The following is a 22,628-nucleotide window of genomic DNA, read 5'->3' as shown; positions in this document are numbered from 1 at the left end:
TAACTAAACGGCCGGTATGAAGTGGGGCTAAGTAACATTAACTCCTCTTGGTCGCTTCAGTTCTGCGCACAAGAAACTTGGCTTATACTGAATGTCACCGAAACAAAACTTATATCAACCCACAGTTGGTCAGCCCAAAATTCCACCTCTGAGATCTTGAAAGGGAGACTCTGGAATATGTTGAGCACATCTCATAGTTCACCAGCCAGACCTGCCAAAAGGCCACCATTGCTGAGGAGATCCAACGCTATGCCAGCTACAAACTAAAGCAGTAAGTGTTTGACAACAAAGCCCTTTACAAGTCAGAGAAATCATAATGCACAGAGCAGTTCTCATCAGCACAGTCCTGTGCTATTACAGAAAGACCTTAATTGTATATCAGTGACATATAAGAGCAATGGAGAAACTCCCTTAGCAATGTCTGCGCTGCATCCTCAGGATTCAGTGGCAGGATTTGGCGAACAAATACTAGTGTCCTTCTTGGAGCCATTTCCACAAGCATTAAGGCAAAACTCCTGCAAAATCAACTTTGATGGGCTGGACACTATCCAAGTGACCAAAAAGCACCCCTGCCAGTTCCTGTTTTGTCAGCTCTCAAGTGGCCAACATTCCAGGGGAGGACAAAGAAAGCGCCAAAAAGGCACTCTGAAACTCTCCTTGACTTGCTGCCAATCTGCCAACCAGAACGGTGACTACTTGTGCAAGCTGCATCACACTTTGAGTCACAGCATCTTAATGATAAGGCAAAGCGGTGACAATTACGGAAAGGGAAGCAAATCCAGCACCCAGATCTCACTGCCTCATAGGGATACCCTGCCTCTTGTACTCAAAGGTCTGTGGATTGAGAATCAGCCTGTTCAGTTACATGAAGACCCATCGCAGAAGCCTATAACCCTGATTAGATGTCATTCTTGAATCGAGGGACCACCAATAATGATGGCCTATACTTGGCACAAGCTCCTAAAATATGGGCTTACTCGTTTTTCAGTGGACCAACATCAGTGCAGATTGGGTGCAGACCATGCAACTGCTAAGTTAGAATGTTGTGTGCTTGTTTTACATTGAAACGTTGAGTGCAGCCCATACCAGTTTCTATCACCATGAGCCCTCCATTGTTCTGTTTTTGAGGCTTTAGCCCTGGGTCATAAACCAAGTATTGCTCATCTGTATAGATTGATTATGTGTGCCCTTCAAATATGTTATCCTTATTGTTGAGATGAATCATATCGGTGTTGATGCATTGAAACACATTTTATTTTCCACATATTTGAGCACTCCATGGGCAAATACAAAGGCATGGATGTGCATGCCCCTGTTCATGGCCAGGTGGTGTTGGCAGAATCCAAATTCCATGGCCGCTTGTGGACATTTTGAGGAGCACAGCAAAAGGCATGGGACAGGAAACTTGCTTAAGGTTGGAACATTGTAGATTTTCACTGGGGCAGGTGGCCTTCAAAGCCGTCTGGAACCCAACTAAGTGAGAGGAAGTGAGAACAACCACAGAGGCAGGACAGAAGACGCGGGAACCTCTTGAAAGTTACATTAGAGAAATTTTAGGGACTGAAAGGTGTCATTGGCGTTAACATGGAGGGAGATAGCAAGGGAGGGATACTGGCATGGTGATAAATCCATGGAATGGCTGAATTTTGGGATGGCGTTGATTTTGATGACGCTTCTCTCATAGGGCTCAGGAGACTTATCTCTGCATTTTTAAATGTTGGCAACTGAGGCTGATCCCTGTAGGGCATCATTGGAACTCACAAAAAGAAAGATGGCAGCCGAGGCAAGCCTGCAGTGGGGACAGTAGACCTGCCTCTGGCACAAAATAGGGCCTTACTTTGGGAAAATTTGGGCAGCCTGTGACAGTTGCAGGATTGTGATGGCAGGATTAGTCCCACATCAGGGCACAAATGCAGAGTGACACTTTCTTTACTTTAACCCCTCTCTGAGAAAATGTCTCTTAATCAGTCAGTGAAATTTTCTTCCTTTTCATTCCCAGCCAAGCCTTATCTCAGTGAAGCTGGTAATCGTGGCAATTTGTGTCGAATTATGAGCAAATTGGGCTGTTGACTTGTGGATACCAGGAAATGTGTTGAAACTGTTTCTTTACTTAGCACTCATACAGCCAGCTAAAAGAGGAGACTTTCATCCCATTAAATCTAGGGCTCAAAGTTCAAAGGGCATCATGCAGCCTAGCCTTCTCAAAGGTACCGGTGCATGCAGTTGTTATTTAATATCTAAGCCTACTAGTTGTGATACTACTAAATATATTGTATAAGTCACATTGATCAATAAATAACTGCCTTAAACTTAATAGACTGAAGCATATCATTAAGGGAGAAATGTCAGTGCTTATATGCATGTGTATGCAATATTATATCATTTCTCCAGCAGATTTTTAGGTGTTCACTATCACAGCTCTGCTGTTGGGTGATGAAAGTTGAGATCCATTGGTGGATATCCAGAATTAACTTTGCACCTTGTTTAGATTTTGCTTGAAGAAAGCACAGTTAAGAATTGGTTGATTATTATTAGTAGTTGATGTCTTCTTACGTAGATTTGCACCGATAGACAACTGACTTCTGTGAATACGTAATAACGGTTACAGACTGTTGGTGGAAACACAGGTTGAAGTAAGTGGCCATTTGAAACCAGTTAAAATGTCAGTGACTATATTAATGCTACCTAAAAATTGATTTTTATTTTGTACCAGCCAACCTAATGAAACTTTATTTTATGCTTCACATTTGAACACCTCACATTACAACAGTAAAATATTGTTATACAATACAGTCGAAAAAGTTGAGGAGGTTAATTGGTTTCTTCAAAAGATTATATGTGCTGATTCCGGTCAGATGCCACGATTGTAGTTTCCTCTGCATTCCTTTCTTCCATCATTGGGCCCTGTTTTGTGCTTCAGCCTGCTCCAGACCCATCTTCGCTGGCAGCTCACATTCTACCTATCTTCGCATATTCTTGCCAACTTCTATTTGGCAATATAGCTCTTCTCTTACAGTGGCACAGTAGTTAGCACTGCTGCCTCACAGCGTCAGGAAACCAGGTTTGATTCCTGGTTTGGGTCACTATCTGTGCGGAGTCTGCACGTTCTCCCTGCATCTGCGTGGGTATCCTCTTGGTGCTCCGGTTTCCTCCCACAGTGTGAAAGACGTGCTGGTTAGGTACATTGGCCATGACAAATTCTCCCTCAATGTACCCAAACTGACACAGGAGTGTAGCAACTAGCAGATTTTTACAGTAATTTAATTGCAGTGTTAATGTAAACCTGCTTGAGATACTAATAAATAAACTTTAAAGTCCCTATGCCAACCAGTTCCCTTTCAACCACCCCACATGGCCCTTTATAGCTCCTCCACTCAATCCCAGGATCCTTACACATACCATACCAACTCGCCCTGTAACCAACACAGGCAGAACTCAGGACCCATGCAGAGTTTAGATAAAATAATGTTCAATAAAGTAAACTTCTAAGTGTCCATTGCAAACTTCACTATATCAAAAAACATTCTCATTCATAAAAGCCCATTTAGTACATTTACGTACCTTCAACCACGTAAAGCCTTATAACAACAAACATTTCATTCAAATGCACAATCACTTATAACAACAAGCCTTGAAATTCATGGTCCCATAACAAAAAGTTCAGAACCGATTATAGCTGTCAATCAAACTGAAATAGCAGGCACCCTACTGTGATAATGGATGGTTGCGAAATCAGTTATGCAGCTCTTATCCAATAATGATGCCCTCAGGCGTATGTCAATAGATGGTTTTTTTGATTTGATTTATTATTGTCACATGTATTAGTATACAGTGTAAAGTATTGTTTCTTATGTGCTGTACAAAGCATACCATTCATAGAGAAGGAAAGGAGAGGGTGCAGAATGTGGTGTTAAAGTCATAGCTAGGGTGTAGAGAAAGATCAACTTAATGTAAGGTAGTTCCAGTCAAAAGTCTGATGGCAGCTGGGAAGAAGCTGCTCTTGAGTCGGTTGGTGCGTGACTTCAGCCTTTGTGTCTTTTTCCTGACAGAAGATGGGGAAGAGAGAATGTCCAGGGTGCTTGGAGTCCAAACAAGCAATCATTTTTGTAAGCTCCAGACATTTCCTATACAGATTTAAAGAGCAGAATTTTAAATGTTTTGACAGTTTGACAGCTCCCTTAAACAGGTGCTTCTGACAGTTTTGACAGTTGATTTTGGACTGTCTATTGACGATTCCAATGAGCTTGACCACAATTAATTTATGCACTTTATACACACATTTAAGTTGAGTTTTAACAGTTCCAAAGGGCACCTGAACTCCCTCAAAGGTGTCCCAGGATCAGATCCAAAGGGGCACCTTATCTCTCCAAAGGGATGCGCTCTGACTGTTTAAACAAATCCAGAAAGTTCAATCCTGCTCTTATCAAGTCCCACTTCAGTGGAGGCAGCTGTTGATTTAAATGGCCAGCTGCCTCCATAAACCATGAATACGTGAAACATTCTCACCCCTTCCAAAATGCAATGTGCCATGTTTTGGGGGAGGGCGGGAACTTAAGAATCTTTGGCCACTTCAACCATTTTAGCACTATGTACAGCCTCTCCGCTCGCGGCAAAATGTGGGCCGAAGGTTTCGTTCAAATTCTTTACATCAAGATAGAATTTTATTGTTTCATTGGTGAAACAGAGAACACAACGTGAAGAAAACCAAAGGAATATCAATCATCACATCCGAAACACTTCCTAAAAAGACAAGCCCAGTCTAAATAATAGGTTTAACGTGTATTTTGTGTATAAAAATTCAAACTCTGAGTATAAACTGTCTTTCAATCCACTTCCCAACTATTGATGTAACTCAGCCACTTTGTGATCAATCGCTCCCTTAGCACTAAATCTTTGTTCTAGGCATCTTATTTCTCCTCCTTCCGAAGTGTAATCCTCCTTGTGAGTACTATTTATATGCACCAGTGCCAGAAGCTGATTAAATTCTGATACAATTGCAGTATTTGTGTGTAATTTTGAGAGAATTAAGTTCATTAGTCACTGGATTTATTTCTCAACATAGTTACGTTTGTTGTAACATGTTTAAAAACGTCCTTTGGTAAAATGCTACGCAAACATTTCGAATGTTGGAAAATAAAAAGCATAGAGCAAGGTTTTTCTTGACTGTAGACCATTTGAATTGTTTCATCTTTCTAACCTTTAAGCCAGAGTGTAATGCAGAATTCAGCTTCAAGCAAAAGGATCCTTGTTACTTTGGAATAAATATTTGGCATTTTCACTAACCTTGTAGTTTCTCTTTATACCACTAAACAGAAATTTTATTAGATAGTAAATGTATTGTGATATTATTTATTCTACAGTATATGTATTTTCAATCTGAATTATAAATATATTTTGAGACTGAAAGTGCAACATAAGATGAATAAATCATCTTAAAGTGCTTCCATAAATCTGGCAGTTCCAAACTGGCAGGATAAAGCAACCCTTTATTGTGGAAAGATAGTGAAGAGTTATTGTAATTAACCCATTACTGCTACTGCTTTTAGACATTTCATCCTTAGCTTCTGTTTGTGTGCCTTGTTGCTATTTAAACACGACTGTATTGGATTGACAGTGAGCATTGTAGCTATTGTGTTACACAAGATTTGCTGGTAACATGTTAAGTGGAATGTGACATTAAATGAATTCCATGAAACAAACTGAAAACGTTAGACCGGTTCACTGCTAACAATGTGTAAAAAAATAAGTTGTCAAAAAAGAAGATTGCAGAAATGTTGCAAACAGATGCAAAGGGATTAAAGGATTAACTCCAGGGTCAGGGCTATTCACTTGCTAACATATTCATGGCGTTAACGATAGGGCAGTTCACACTTTCTGTCGACCAAAAGCGAGAAAGGGTTTAGCGCGCTTGCGACTTGAGGTTTTTAAGTCACATCTAGTATGTATTGACATTTGATCAGACCTTTCTGTATTGAAAAAAAGGATGAACCAGTTTGAAATACTGTCCTTAGGAAGTGGTTTGGTACTCTGAAATTATGCTACTAATCAGATAATAATGCATAATGGGAGTATGCTGATTGGGTTTCAGGTTATTTTTTATTATTTCTGAATTTTGAGTTAAAATAGCAGAAAATGTGCATCATCCTAGATTTCAGCCCACAATATATAACAGTAAAGAGAAGACACTTAATCCCAGTGGATGGCAGTATGCTGCTTTTGTATGAAATCACTGTAACTAAAACCGTAGATTGATTTGGAACATCTTCTCCAATTTGTTATGAGTATTTTGCAATTTTCTTTTCACTATATTAAAGGCGATATGCTTTTTTGCATACTTATGTTTGGCTCAAGAACAATGCCATTCATTAATTGTCTCCATACGCGTATATTTAAAAGTAGAAAGTGTGAATGTATAGATATTTTTTAAAGTTTATTTATTACTGTCACAAGTGGGCTTACATTAACACTGCAATGATGTTACTGAGAAAATCCCCTTGTTGCACACTTCGGCAACTGTTTGGGTACACTGAGGGAGAATTTAGCATGGCCAGTGCACCTAACCAGCATGTCTTTCGGACTATGGGAGGAAACCGGAGCACCTGGAGGAAACCCATGCAGACACAGGAAGAATATGCAAACTCCACACAGACAGTGAGCCAAGGTCAGGAATTGAACCCGGGTTCCTGGTGCTGTGAGGCAGCAGTGCTAACCACTATGTGCCACCCTTGAATTGAATTGAACACTTTAGGACCTTTAGGACATTTTAAATAATATTTATAGAAGTATGGAAGGTAAAATGGCATTTTAGGGCTGGCTTTGGTACATTAGTATCACATTGCAGAAACAAGTAGAGGAGTAAACTTAGAATAGCCTGAAACCGAGTGCCATTTATGGTTTCATTGATGCTCATCCAGACAAGGATGTGGGCCAACAGTGCTATAGATTCATCCATAACATTCTGGCATGGTGTTACTTAACTCGTAGAGTTCTACAAACCCCATCTTGGTGCTTTGATACTTGCAGTATGAAAACTCATAATTCTGAAAATTGAATCAATAGCAAATCTTTGGTAACTGAGGTGACTGCAACTTGAAGGAGGCATTGGGGGGTAAATTTATATAAAGTGGAAGCTTCCCATCTTTTAGTGATCTGATCTGAACTCCTCACAAGCTGGGTGTAACCCATTATCACTTCAACCACAGAGCAACAGCATGCACCAACTGTATATTTGCAACTTGACTGCAAAATGTGCTCAAGTGTCTGCCAATGCTGCTTGTTCCATACAGGCAGGAAGCTATTTAATATCCTAACTAAAGAGCTGCAAATGATTTTTAAGCAAATTCAATGTTGTTTTCATGTTTTGTGCTGAAGGGAATGCTTTTAAAAAGAGTGATCTGATGGGAAAGAGGAGAATGAGATGGGAAGCTAATTATTTTTTTCCCCAACCAAATAGTGAATATTCAAAGTTCATTTATCCTCCCCGGGGAACCTTGTTGCAGCTACAATTATAGTCAGCATTTTTTTTCGCATTGTAAATATGTTAATTATTACATTTACAAAGTAACAGAATTAGTTGTTCATGTGCTGCTTGACAGAGCAGAGAAATAGTGGCAATGTCCGTAAGAAGACTTTTATACCTTTATCAAATAACTGGAATATCTATTTTTGTAAGCCATATCATCAAATGTAAGATGCAGACCCCTCTACAATTACTGGCTGTGACCAGGAGGACCGTGTTCATCCTGGCTCGCTGGGAGTTCTCCAAGGTAATTGAAATTCTACCTCCATAGAGTTCAGATGAGAAGTGATATGAAGATGTGGGAAAACCTGAGCTGAATTGATTTTTTTTCCCCTTAATGTTTGGACAAAGAAATAACTTAGCTAAGTGTAGCAGAGATGATAAGCGCATTCAGTCATGGTAGATTAAGAGGCCTGCATCAGTTAACACAGACTGTATTTTATTCTCTCTCTATGCGCTGCCATGTTTAGATTGGAGATTAATTGCAATGGAATTACTGTACGTCTGTTTGTTTTTTTTAACAATTGCAAATTACATTAAACAGCCGATGTGTTTTCTAATATGATTGTTCTTACCTGATAATTGGGATGGCGCCACATGAGATTTTGATAAGAAATTCATAAACACTCCCTTATGAAGCCCTCATGACTTCATTTTGTGACTATCAAGGGTGACAAATTATTTGAAGAAAGCTAGACCTACACATAAAGCACAATGCTCCGTTTCTTTCGGCCTTACGACTGTTTGTTTATTTTTCAAATATTTGCCCTGCGCTATCTGGCACATGATGAGGAATATAATGAAATGTTATACAGTGGCACTGTTTCCTGGCTAATTTCTTTATTTGCTCCTCCTGCAGCCTGATGGCTGTACTTGGGCAGAAAGTATGAAATTGTTATCTGCTCGTGCAATTAGAGATCAGCCTCTTTCATTCCAATCCTATTTGAAGATTGATTTGATTTTCGTCCAATAACAAAAAAAATAACAGAACACAGCTTGGGTTTTGCGCAGATATCTGTAGCTGTGAAGTGTTAATTGCAATTTAGATAAGGATTAGAAGGACCATATCTCAGTAGACCACATTTATTTGCAAGTGCTATACTGTAATGCATCAGGATTTCTCAGGTTTTGTGCATGTGTGTGTGTGTGTGTGTGTGTATGCGCGTGCTCCTGTATGTGGTCCCTTGTGTAACTGCTTTCAGATAATAGGGGTTAAACAAGCCCTCCCACCAGTACCACTACAGTTAAGGCTTTGGACGGTGGCAGTGTCGGCTCTGTGGAAACTCTGCATCATGTAGAAATTTTGCAGTTCCACCAGAATTCCAAGGCTACTGAATTAACCTGATGCACAGGTTCCTTGCATTCTCTAAACCCCTGCTTCCTCCCATTCTGCAGCGTACTTAGCAGTCGCCGGTTTAATGGCACTGTTGTTAGTATTGGCAAATTCAGCTAGATTCATACATAGCCTCCAATTGTTTAAGTGAGCCTAGAATATCTGCTAGCCAAAGAGTGCATTTTGGTTCTTATTAGGGCCATGAAATCATTTGTTGTGGGTAGATTGTTTCAAGACTTCAGCTTTTGACTGCCTGGCCATTGCCTCTCTACCACCACCTCCCCATCATCTCCCCCACTCCGCCCTCTCTCCAGGGAGGAAGTACATGCAACTGACAAAATACCGCAAGTTTGATTTACACTGAAATTTCTGTGAAAATTACCTTCGCTGCCCCTTTCGTTCCCTGGATTGTCTGGAAAGATTTTATCCATCAGGTTCAATCCGATATGCATTCCATTCTGGAATTAACGTGATAGTTGTAAATGCTGTTATACCTGTAAATGGGTTAGCACGGCGGCACTGCTGCCTCACAGCACCAGTGATTAGGGTTCAATTCAGGCCTTGGGTGACTGTGTGGAATTTGCATGTTCTCCGGTTTCCTCCCACAGATGTGCAGGTTGGGTGAATTGGCCATGCTAAATTGCCCTGACTATCCAATGTTGGGTTAGGATGGAATGCTCTGTCTGAGAGTTAGTGCAGATCTAATGGACGGAATAGCCGCCTTCTGCACTGTAGGGATTCTGTAATGTCTGTGAAAAAAAATATAAAGGAACTTTGTCCCTCACTTGTACTGCTATGGAATGGGCGGTAGGAAAGTGCTTAAGAACATTTGCTGGAATTTTACTGCCCGCCTGCCCGAGGGTTGTAAGATCCCACCCGAGACCAACAGAGCATGCCGTTCTGCGAGTTTCGCTCTCCCCGATTCTGGGGCGGGCGGTGTGGTAAAATTCTGGCTGTTGGCTTCAGGTGGGATTGGGGGTTCACCATTTATGCAGATATAGTTAACAGAAGAAATATAATTGTGGTGATCTTGATGCAACAGTGGTATCATCCTTGCTGAGCTTTCATGGATTCAGAACTGTAGTATGTAAAGGCTGCAGGCATTGGGAGTGAGCCCACCACATTCATTCTGAAAGTGATCGTAAAGGTATGCCTCTGTGGTATTTGCACACTTTATTTGAAGTTTGTGTTAAATATATGTGCTGCTTATTGTTACAAGACTATATAAAAAAATTCAGGTAGTGAAGTGAAGCCTAAGAGTTCTTCATTTATTTTGTTACTAGCGCTCATGGTGAAATTAAACCACATGGAAAAGTAGCAGGGGACATGTCAGGAACCGTGAAGGCATGATTGTGCTCTGTAAACTATAACTACCACTTCCACTTTTCATTTTAAACATATTTCTGCGATGTGTCAGAAGTAATGTCTCTCTCAAAAGCCTTAACTGCTGCAAACGTTTAGATCAGGGACACACAAATAAAACGATCTGTGAAATGTGGCCTGGGAGACAAGGTGGTAGGGCTCTGCTTGATTCCCAATTAATTGACATTTTTAATTACCCGCATGCTATGCATTATTTGGAGTGTGTATGGAGTGCGGGATTAAATGTATTGTAGTGGTTAAAGAGCTATGCCTCGTGATTAGCTGATATGAAATGGAAAATCACAATTCATTTTGCCAGCTTAAAAAGGCTAAATGATGCATAGATAAAGTTGATGTATTGTGCACCGATATGGTGCGTATGTATGCAATGTTGAGAGTGCATTGCATTAACCCTGCGAATACTAGAGGCTCAGTTTGAAGAATCACATTTTATGAAAATATTAAGCGTGAATTAACATGCTAAGAAAGACTGAATTGCTTATAACAATTAAATTACTGAAATCCCTTTATTTCCATGCCTTCTATCGTGCTGTAATGCAGGAATGTGGAGCGATCATGATCTACAGGACAGTGCTAAATTAATCCAAAATAAAGAATGTTGCATGTTACTTTTTTCCTTAAACATATGTAAATTATTTTTCCATCATATGAATATTATCATAGGGTTTAAATGGGGTGAAGATTTTGAATCGATTCCGCTGAATATACCAGTCACTTGATTTAGTGCTGAAGTTGTTAATAGCATCAAAAGCAGACCACCCACAGGCCAAGAAGAGCTATTAACATATCAAAATGGTAGGGTGCCTGCGACCTGCCACCTTTTTTTTTCAACGTGACAATTGCATTGCCTGATGCCCATGGTGATTATTTTATCAGTTGTTCATATCAATTGTGCAACAGTGTACCTCATGAGGGTAAACTCAGTATCTGATTCATGCATGTGTCCTTTCTTTCATTGCCTGCACTTTCTGAAGATAGGTGCATGTTGGTTAAGGACTGTAGTCGCAGACGGAAAGAACATTGTGGATGTTCATTGTGCTCCTTGGAAGGAAGCATAGAGTCATCACTGCCCTCTATTGTCAGGAACGGAATAGCAGGATATTTTAGTGACCAGTGATCACAGCTTAAAAGCAAAGCATTTCAGGATTGTCTCTGCTGGTCCTCAGATGAAATAAAGAATACCCAGAAACTTGCTGACCAAAATAATTGGCACAACTTTTTATTGTCAGATGCATGAGTTACTTACCCACACCAATGATTGATGCAATTATTAAAAATATTTAACACACCAGATTTAAAATATAGAACTATTTTGGATACAAATTCTGATTGCAGCACTGTCATTGAATGTAAAATGGATGTAAACGTAAAATTACAGGTGATGCAGAAGTCCATCGACTGTATGTTTTGGGTACATTTTGTAATCAGTAGAAACATTCCTTTAATCCACTGGTTACAAAACACTCAGCAAGCACTTTTCAAAAGCACTATTTTAGATATCAAGTCAATATTGTTTATGTTTTTTTGTGTTATTTCCATCCTCAAAATACTTAAAACTCCTGATGAGGGTGGCGGTAAGTGGCTGTTCAAAATAAAATCTGTCTTCTGATGTTAAAACGTGTATGAAGCCAAGAGGTAAGGATCAAAATTGAGCAAACACAAGCAACACTTACTCCATCACTTTGCAGGTGGGTGTTCCCAAGTGCAGCAGGGCGGCACAGTGGTTAGCACTGCTGCCTCACAGCGCCAGGGACATGGGTTCAATTCCGGCTTTGGGTGACTGCCTGTGTGGAGTTTGTACATTCTTCCCATGTCTGTGTCCATTTCCTCCGGGTGCTCCGGTTTCCTCCCACAGTCCAAAACTGAATGAATTAGGATGATTGTCCCTGCTAAATTATCCCTTAGTGTCAGTTGGATTAGCAGGGTAAATATGTGGGGTTAAGGCGATAACTGGGATTGATATCGGTGCAGGATTGATGGGCTGAATGGCCTCTTTCTGTACTGTAGGAATTCTATGAAGTGCTTATTAGTTGGTTATGACACGTTGATCTGTGAAATTCATGCTTGTGGCTTTCATGTTCCTGTATGCTTTCAATAGTTTATTAATGATGGACCCAAAACAGATGAATTTGGATTTTTTCCAGCATTTACAAACTGAAAAAATTGATATTTATCTTGTCAGTTATTCAGCAGTAAAATAATTGAGCTATTAAAGACTCTGCTAAATGTAACTAGGCATTTGTGCGATATATATCGCTTCATGACTTCTTGGTTACAGTGTTCTATTTTACAATATTGCATTGTCAAAGCAGTACCTTTCAGGATTGTGTTAAGTATATTGCATTTGTGGTTCACGCAAGAACATGCCTGCTTTAGCCCCTATATCCTGGCAAGAATGAGTTTACCAGAAATAAAGGGCAGAGCAAATTGCAGCAGTTACATCCATTGGAATACATTTTATTTTAAATTGGCTGATTATTGCATTTATTTAATGTTGCACACATTAGGTTTTTGAATTTACAGATCATTAGTGCACAGAGAATACTGCACGAAATATTAATGCTTTTAAAGGGCACCAGTACTTTATGGGTTAATGTGCCGGTGATGAGAGGCGAATTGCCCGTTAATGGAGCAGCCATTCTTAATTTGAATTAATTTAAAATAAAAATCCCACATCCACAAGTGCAGTAGCATATTTATATAATTTGTGATCGATTCCCCATGCGATGCAACAGTTTTGCGCAGTTGGGTGTAAGAGTTGGATAGATTGTGAAATAATGATAATAATTGGAGCAGCAGAAGCACTGGAAAATAGCATCTCTTTTCTTGTACAGATGTGGATTTGTCAGGGAGAGTGGAGATTTTCTGTTGGCATTTGCATCAACGGAACAGGAAGATATGCAGCATGATATGATGATCGCTTTTGACAGCGTGTTGCATTTGTAAGCCTGTATGTTGCTGAGATGCTTTGCGAGCCCTCCCCCCTTTCCCCATGAAGGTGTGGTATTTTTAGGTGGCCGTGTCCGTGGTGCTACGTCCACTGTAGCCGCATCGAACAGTGACGTGTTCTCACTGACTTCATGAAGAAATGTATTCTGTATACAAATACACAGCCGATTGCTTATGCTTTCCTCTGTGCTTATTGCCAAACATTGGGTTAATGCAAAGTTTGTGTTCAGAAAGGATGCGGAATTCTCACTTTGGCGAGTGCAAAGTGGCTGGGTCTGTGCTGAAGCAGATTTTGCAGGTTCTGTTGGTATGTGCTGTGGCCAGTTGACACAATCCCACCAAAAAAGCAGGATCCGACACACAAAATAAATATGAAATGTGTCGGGCTGGTCAATACCATATGATCCAGGCCATTGCACATGATAACATTTCTTCTAAGCAGCACATCAGAGATGAAATAGATTGTAGGTACGTACTGTCAGTACAGCGTATAACAATATCAAGGGCTGGTCATGTGCGATTGATGGAGCTAGGTGCATGGTTGCTCCTCCTGTTTGGAACCAGAAAGGAGAGAAAAAAAAATGTTTTGTCATTGCATACGTGCAACAGTTTTTTTTTAAAGAGGGATGGCTTGGAATTACGATAAACATCTTGTTTCTATTTAAAATGTTCTCCTGGGTGATTTGAAAGTCAGAGGAGCTGGGCGCAGCCATGTGGTGTTTTATCTGGAGAACTGTAAGTGTAGTGTGAGGAGCGCGTGTGTGCATCTGGGCTGCGAAACTCTGGCAAAGGACTATGCCTCCAATGCCCATACGGTGCCAGGATCTTCTAAAGTGACAACCTAATGCAGTCTTCCAGTGCCGTTTGAATGGCGTTTTTTCCGTATGTAAGTACTGACAGGTATATCGTTAATTCACTGCATTTGACTTGAACATTGGATAAGTCGAATTTAAATTATAAGGGGAAAAATTCTGAAAAACGAGAAATATGAATGCGGAGGTTTAGCGCTTCTAAGTAAATTTTTTTGATGTGTTAGACTAGACAAATGTATGAATTGTAGCAAAAATTACTTGTACTTGATCTTTGATTCCCTGGCACGTAAATGTCAATAATTGAATCTTAATACAGTGGAACTGCCTGTTGATGAAATCTGCAAACTCAGCTGAATCTGGTCCTCACCCATGCCATAATTAGACAGAATTCTTCTTTCTGAAGGTATTTTCAACTTTATTGAAAGATGACCAAACCTTTAATACATACTTACAAGCGAGCAACTACCACTGCGTCTGCGGTTGCAGAATGGCTAATTCAACATCAGAAGCAATTCTGAGGCAGCTTTGCTTCTGGATGGTAAAAGGGGTTTGCATTGGGTTAACAGAATGCAGAGAGACAGCCAGCTGTTGGAGCTCGCATCATTGGAAGGAGACTATGATTGGAGGAGCTGTATTTCAGAACAGTTCTTGCAATGGCTTTGACGCCGGTTAGCCTTTCTACAATTGCTTCAAGCCACATCGGCGTATTGCTCTGTAGCAAGCAATTCATGTCAACACAGTAAAGATATTGGTGTTTGCACAGGGGAAGTATTTGTCACCATTCTTCTAATGGATTCTTAGTTTTCAAGTTGAATATAAAGGTGTAAAAGCTCCCCCTGTTAACTTTTTCCTCATGAGCCCTTGGCTTTATTCTAAACTGGCAAGAGAGGGAGAGAATAAAAGCCACCACTTTGCAAAGTTAAGAAAATATTTGTTAAGTAACATAGCTGGCTCAATGTGTGAAATCTATTAGCCATTGCTGACTTTTAAATTTAGAGGAAAAAAGGTAAAAATGGCACGAGAGCCCTTTAAGAGCAGCTTTCAGGATATGGTGCAGTCTGTGTTTAGATTTTAATCTTTTTACAAGATAAAATGGTGATTGCCTTTACAATACTTTGGGAAAGACAGTTTAGCTATCAAAAGAGTATAAAATAACCTCATGGATTTTATATGGAAAGGCACAGAAAAGGACTACTGTAAATATTTAATTCTACTCCACAAGAATTTTATTAAGAATACTACAGGCAAAATAATTGTATTAAACCTGTAGTAAAATGAATTCTATTAGCACAGTCAGTCATTTTCACAGGAACTTCAGCAAAAGAGCAAACGAGCACTGTCCCTTTAAGCTGCTTTTGTACACTGTTTAAAGGCAAATGGAAAATTGTGCTTTAAATGCTGTACTGTATATGGTTGTGGAATTTTGCTTCCCTCCTCCCTGTTTAGAGACTTCCCGCCTACTGTACCTGCATTGCTTCCCTAAGCCAGTGTAGGAATTGTCCTGTCTGCAGTGCTTTGCTCTGACTGGCTGCAATCCCACCAATGCGATGACTGGTGAGGTCGGGGATTGCATATGTAAAGACCTGCTTCATATTAATAAGCTACAATCGGGACTTTAAGACCTTGATTAGGAGAGTGCGAGCCTGGTCCCAGCTGGCTTTGCCTATAGGCTGTCACCAGAGAACATTTGTGTTAATTGCGCCACTCTGTCAGGGAACTTTGATTTATTGCCAGGAGTGTGGGCTCGAATAATGGTGCTGAGCGCACATGGATTTGGTAGAACTTTGTCTCCCTGAATCTTTTTCTCTCCACTACGACGAAGAGTAGGTACCTTTTCTTTCCTCCCCATTCTGGGCTTTTTGCTTTGCAGGGCTATGGGGGTTTGCTGTATATGTGTGTATCTCCCTGTGTGTCTGTGCTGCTTGCTTGCATGTTTTGTGCCAGGATTACGTCCTACTCTTCAGTGCAACGGATGTTTTCTGAATTATCTCCAGATTCCCAGAAGCAGTCTACTGTTACTGCATATTGTGCTGCTATTTGTAATTTAGCCAAAGATGTGAGAAAGCCAAAGGAATGGACGAGCACTGTGCTGTCAAATGCTATATATTTCTTCTGTATCTATTTTATATGTAGATTTTTTTTTAGTGTTTCATTTTAAGGGATGTGAGGATTTTTTTTAAAAAAAGAGCTTTTTTGATTTCCTGCTCTAAAAGCTAATTTGTACGATTGCTTTTTATAATCTGCTTAATGTAGTTGCATCCGAATGAAATTTGTACACATGGCCTTTGTTTTTGAAGAATAAAGGGGGATTTCTAACTGGCAGCTTGCAGCAAAAAAAGGACGGGGGGGTGCTGCGGTGGGGTGGGGATGTTGTGGGGGGGAGCAGTGAGGGGATTGGCGGCAGGGGGGGGAATAAACTGTGCCTTGATCTCAGTTAGCTGACAACTTGTCTCAAGTTATTTTACTTTTCATTGTATCATTCATCTCTTTAAATGATCGCCCCTGTTCAAGTCAGCAACAGGCTCGGGGTATGGGGGAGAACGTCACAAACCTGTATGAAAATACCTTCAGTGCTCAAAAATGCCTCAGCGGAGTTTTCTTTCCCCCCTGCTGTTCAGCTGGTTTTGCATATTTGCACGGAGCTTTAAATATTGCAAGAGGTCAGAGCTCCATTTGAAAGGTGCTGGGATGTTCACTGTGACAACCTTGCATTTCCAGGGAATACGGCTATTTAGTGCGTTCGTTTGAATGTGTTTGGCTGCACTCTTTTGTTATCAGAGCCTCCTGTGCTACAGTAATTAACCTGCAGTAAAAATAAAGAAAAAACCTTTGCGGCTCCTGATTTCATTTCTCACCAAAGCTTCTTTTTGTAAAACAAGTGTATTCCCTGTCTTTGTGTTCAGTAAGCCTTCCAGAGCTGCAGAAGCCTACCAATAATATTTTAATTGGAAAGCTTGAGGAAAAAAAAACAATATATTTTTGATCTGCTCAATGTGTGCCTGTGCCACTGTGGTTAAGCTCTCCAGAGGAAATAGGCGATTACACTGAAGCAGTTTGTGCTGTATTATCTCTTTTACATTCACTTGCCTTGTATTAAATTGTCATTGTCCTAAACCGAGAGAGAAATGAATTGCAGCTTTCAGTACTGTCTGGCAGTGAAATATTTACCCCCTGTGTCCCCAATCATACTTCACGTGTGTTTGATAGTGTGGCTCCGACATGAACAATCTCACTGGCTTGCTGCTCAGTTATTGCATCTTCCTTTGCTTCTCCCTCCTTGGACTTGAAGCGACAACGAAAAAGAAAGTTGCTCACCAGGTTCCTAACGTTCCTTTCTCCCCCAGCCACACTTACGCTGAAATACCTGTTCGGCCATTACCGAGTGTCACCTCAAGTGTAAGCAAAATGTAAATTGATATAAGGCACATTAAAGGGTGGTGCAGCAAGGCGGGCTTGGGTCTCTCTTGACAAAATGGCCTTTCCTTAAATGACCGCTCAAGCTATCGTGGCACGAGCAAGACGCAACTGTTTGTTGCGGTGGCCACTTTACTGTACCCATATGGAGCAATGTAATTGGCTTCAGACTGTATTAGTCGGGAGAGCCTTACAGATCAGCACTGTCAGGTTTTAACATTAGAATGAATGACACCTGTCCAATCAATCATATGGCCACAGCTCCACAGATGGAATGGGTCTTGCCTGCTTCAACACTGCTGCTGAATCACAGCACAAGCTTGGCTTTATTTGTATGATTGTTCTTTCTGGAAATCAAGAGGAGAGGTTCGTTCCACACTTAAGGGCATTGCTCAGACATAAAAGTGCCTGTAAGGGATGGGGGAGGTGGGGGTGGTGGTTGGAGATAGCTGGCGTAATGGCAAGTGCTATAATTGGCTTTACTGTGTTAAACTAATCCCAGCAGGTTACACAGATAAGACATTTCAGAACAAGTATACGTCCAGCTTCACTTGAGGCCCAATGCCTGTATTGTCCACTTGTCCAGCCTTTGAATTCTCCAGCAGATAACTCTGACGCTGACTTTATATCTTACTGCTGCTAAAGATTTGCCTTTCCATCCTGTCTTTTATATGTTATTCTGTTCGTTCATGCATTATTCTTTGTCTAACTTGTAAATTACCTTGATGTGTATATATATATATATATTTTCTTAAAAGAACAAGATATTCAAACTCCCAAAATTGAGAAATTCTGAAAATAAATATTAACTGGTATATGTTTAATCCTGATTTGAATAATTTAAGTCAAGCATGCATATAAAATTTAGTGAGTAAAGGCTCCAACATGTATTAATTTAGCTTTATTGTGTTTGTAACACTTTAATTTTTATCATGACGGTGCCTCAGATAACATAGAAAGTGCAGGTTGCAATAATTGTCCTGTTCAGCTACTCGATAAAATGATGAGAGCTTTGAAATGTTGATATATTTTGAACAGGCATGGGCAATCATTTCTGGAGGCAGCTTGTTACCCAGTGTGAATAAAATACCAAGTTTTACATCAGTGAAACTCAATGATTCATACTTTGGATATCAATTCAAACGGCAGTAAGCCATGCTGTGGCATCTCAGTGTTTGAATTTTATTTTTCTACTTGCGTCAGTGTTGGATAATTCAACCAGAGAGACATACGTAAAATGACTACCTTTTCCCAAAGTCGATTTAGTACAGCTATTTCATTTTCATTTAGTCTGCTTTAGGCAAGCATGCAATCCAGAGGGTTACTTTTTCAATTTGTTACAGGAAGCAGATGGGGAGGGGAAAAAATCATTTCTAAGCTCTAAAATTTTAATTTCTATGAATCCAGAAAAGTTGAAAGGCCATTTCCAAGAGTTGAAGCCTGTTTTATTTTTAAGATAATGTTTTTAGAAAAGGGGTTTACATGCAAAAGCTTATAAGTTAGAGTGATTCAATAATGCTTCAGTTGGCTGCTGCTTCTGAACTCCAGGATAGTCCCCGTGGATATTGTAATTAATATTTGGACCTTTTTGTCAAGTTCTTTTTAATTCCTCAGCTCAAGCTTGGGTAGAAAGCCAGATTTTAATTTCATGTTGGACAATCTAATCTTCAACTATGGCTACAGTAGATCTTTAAATAGTTCTATTTTGTTAGCACGTTTGAAGGAACAGTATCCACTGCAGCGATCCTTATTCTTTATAATCAGTGTCATAAATTGCAATTTAGTCCCCTGTATGTGCCTCCAATTTGTCTTGATAGAACAACGTTGGTATTAAGTAGCTTGCCACCAAAACACATTGCACAAAACATGGATAAAGGAAGATGATAGTTAACCCTGATAAATTGCGGGAATATCTCAATCCTGTGCAATTGCAGCAACTTCTACCCTCGTGGAAGGCAGTGGATCATAGCTTGTTTATTTATTTTCTTCATCCTTTTCCCCCTTCTGGATTGAGTACGGGGAGCTGGGTTTGGTCAGGTTGTTTTGTGTGCATGAAGTAGGTCACTCCCTAAAACAAAACAGTTTGGTCCAAATCTAGTCAGCAGCTGGTGTGTGCAATGCAAAAACAGGCTTGTGCCAGATGATGTGGACAACCCAAACAGAACACGCCAAAGCGAGAAGCGTTCTTCCGCTAGGCACGGTTTGTTTCCTAAACAGGGAGCAGCAGGGTGCCTTAGGAAGGTGGCCGCCCTACCAGTTAAAAAGACATCCAAGAATTAATTTGTTTTAATTTTTATTGGAATCATCCAAACTTTCCACAAAAAGAAAAATCATATTATCAAATGAATACCGATTTGAGTCAGAGAAGGGTTTAGCAGTGTTTTTTTTAAACGTATTGGTCCAAGCTCTTATTTAATTTGGATTGCAAATGTTCTTGCACTTTGGCCTTGATGAGAAGCAGTTTCCAATGCATGTGTGCATGGAAGGTGCAGTGTCAGGTACTCAATCTAACTCCTAAATTCCACCAAAGCCAAGTATCAAACCATTTTGAGCTTGGGATGATGTGCATTATAAATCCACTCTGACATAAAATCTGGGGTTTAAAAGTTGGAAGATCTAGCTACCCTGTAAACTTTATAGTGGGTCTTTCTACTGTTAAGAGGAAGTGGAAGGTCCAACCTGCTCTGCCTTACTGTTAAAGCATGCACCAAGAGGCAAAGCTTTATCATGGCATGTACAAAATGATTTGTCATCTGAATATGACTTTAGCCAACTTTACTTTGTACTTTATTGCAATTGGTTTTAGACCCTGTGGTATAACTTTAGCGATTTCATAAGAGAGGTTGACCGCACCTGTTTAAAATTTGAGGACAAAGTTTTTTTTAATGAATGTAGTGGAAAGTAGCTCTGAGAGACTTGATAAAAGAAAAGAAAGTCATTACAAAATGTGGATGATTTACACCTTTCAGGTTTAGCAACTTATAGATATATAATCAACAAATATACTCACCATTTTGGTCATTAAGCAGATGAAGAACCAACAATTCTTGAAAGTCATGCACACTTATAGGTGTCCAATTCATTGCCACATTTATTTTTGCAATTTTGTCTCATTTCAGCTGAACTATTTATAGGTAAAGCAAACATTGGTAAAACATTGAGATTAGCTATCATTTCATTTTGAAAGAAACTAGAGTTATTAATCTTGCAGCAATTGTTCACAAAATAGGGACAGCGTCAGAGATAATTGGTCAGCACACAATTTTTGAGGTGAAATGGAAGAGTCCAAAAAAAGAAGCAGAATTTCAGACGAAGCTGGATTGACGCTAATATACCTGGAAGGAAGCTAGTTCGTGCTGAAGCATCCAGCATCAGACAGGGCTCTGTGCCATGTGTTCCACCTGCTGCATAGTTAGTCCATCTGGTTATTCAGAGTGTGCTTTGTGGGTTTTACCGGAGCAGCTTCAATGCCAATAGGCAAGCAAGCAGAGTAAATTATTTAAGCAGCCAATGTAAACTGAAAGCTCTCACCCTAGATGCTGGGGATTGTGTTAAATGCTTGAAAGCTTCTATTTGCATATAGATTTAGATACAGTATATAGATCATTGAGGAGATTACAACTAAATTATCTTTATCTGGATCCTTACAGGACATTTTTTTTTGTCTGGATTGGATGACAACATGAATATTTCTTGATGGTGTTTTTGTTTTTTGCAGGGAAGAGGAAGTTAAAAGGATGTGATTTATTTGCAGTATAGTAGCCCTTTAACAGAGCATTAAGTGTTGGCGAATTTGCTGGAATCTCTTTAGAATGTCAAGTCTGCACGTTTTATTATTCCCTGTCACCAATTTACTTGCTGAGCACTCTTTGCAAATCTGATATGGGATTTCAAATGGAAAAGAAACAATTGGAAAACATAGACCCAAAAGAGGCGGAATAAATCAAACAAGGAGTTTAAAGACAGCCACATCTATCTAGTCCGTATGTCTGTGTTTCAGATATTTCAAAGAGAAATGGACTGGAGTGGGATGTTTAAAACACTTGATATTTTTGTTGGCGATGCAAAGGTTCATTTTTCAGGTCTTGGACCAGCTATTCCTCTTCATTAGAGTGGAAAATTTACTTATTTTTAACCAGTTCACTGAGTTAAGTACAATAAATTTATCATTTCACCAGTAAGGACACAAGCCCCTGTCTCGTAGCAAAATGTGCTATAGCTGAACGTTATGGCAAAGAAAAAACACTTTTACCTCATTTCTCATTTTGCAGGGACAGGGAGAGGTAGGAATTACTTCTCCTGATTTAACATTGTAAAGGCTCCTGTCACAACTCAAACCCAATGTTATTTCAGAAGAACAGTTTAATAGATTTAATTTAAAGAAATCTAACTTTGATCACGCAAACATGGATCTTAATGAACATTGAATAGATTGTAATAAATTCTGCAGTCACTCCAAATCTACAAATCCTTAACAATTTGATTTGAAATTTGCTTCTTGTTGGACCCGGAATTTATTGAATGGCGTAAGAAATTTGGCTTGCACCTAAAACATCCATGGATTTTATGCTTCTCCTCGGCCATCAAAATTAGAGGCCAAAATGTTCCAGGAAAATCTCCGGGAATAAAGTTTTCAAAGGAAGCTTGATTTTTCTTTGCAGCATCCAAAATTTGCATTTTTAACCTAAACTAGTTTTCGGGCAGGTGCTCAGGGTAATTAAAAGTTGCCCAAGTTGTTCACACCGAACAGAATGTGATCTGAAAATCAGCATTCTTACAATATTTTCAGCTATTGGAGGGTGTGAGTCAAATTTCTTGGCGTGAAGTTTGATGGACCAACTGCAAATGCATTTTGCTGCAGTGTTAATACCCATGTTTAGCCACTAGAGGCTACTAGATCATTTTTATGTCACTAACTCGTGACTTAAATGGTACTGCCCGCAGCTCAGTGATTAGAAATTTTAAATGATGTCCAAACCTCAGAATGGATTGGACTCTGGGCTGTGGTCTTGGGTTGTTCCATGGTTACACGACTGACTTCATACCCATATTAGGCCAGAGTTGAGAACCATCCCCATTGAAAGCTCAGCAATAACAAAGTTGCCATCTTTTAAAATCCTGATTCGTGATCCGTCTGCTACTGCAAGTGAATCTGGTGGAGCTGTATGCCTCCTACCTGGTTAAGCCACGTTAGCTCCTTTTAGTTAGTATAGTAACT

The 22,628-nt window shown here is 39.8% G+C and overlaps 1 protein-coding gene across 10 annotated transcripts in view; it reads left to right on the top strand.

Moving 5' to 3' along the window:
• esrrga (estrogen-related receptor gamma a) overlaps positions 1–22,628 on the top strand; it is a 265,275-nt gene that overhangs the window by 146,008 nt on the left and 96,639 nt on the right. The window contains exon 1 of one of the 10 annotated variants that reach the window (XM_080200536.1): positions 251–271. The exons of 8 other annotated variants lie outside the window; for them this stretch is intronic. Coding sequence is in view for 1 of the 2 variants with exons in the window: in XM_080200529.1 (XP_080056655.1) it covers positions 15,764–15,819 (56 nt within the window). In the remaining variant the exon portion in view is untranslated. Of the gene's footprint in view, positions 1–250; positions 272–15,608; positions 15,820–22,628 lie in introns of those variants that run through there. One more of the 10 variants, XM_080200529.1, reaches the window with a different exon arrangement.

Source organism: Carcharhinus amblyrhynchos, chromosome 12, assembly GCF_965287045.1.
Source record: "Carcharhinus amblyrhynchos chromosome 12, sCarAmb.v2.hapA, whole genome shotgun sequence".
Lineage (NCBI taxonomy): Eukaryota > Metazoa > Chordata > Chondrichthyes > Carcharhiniformes > Carcharhinidae > Carcharhinus > Carcharhinus amblyrhynchos.
Note: the sequence above shows the minus strand (reverse complement) of the source record. Positions and strands in the feature narration are given on the sequence as shown.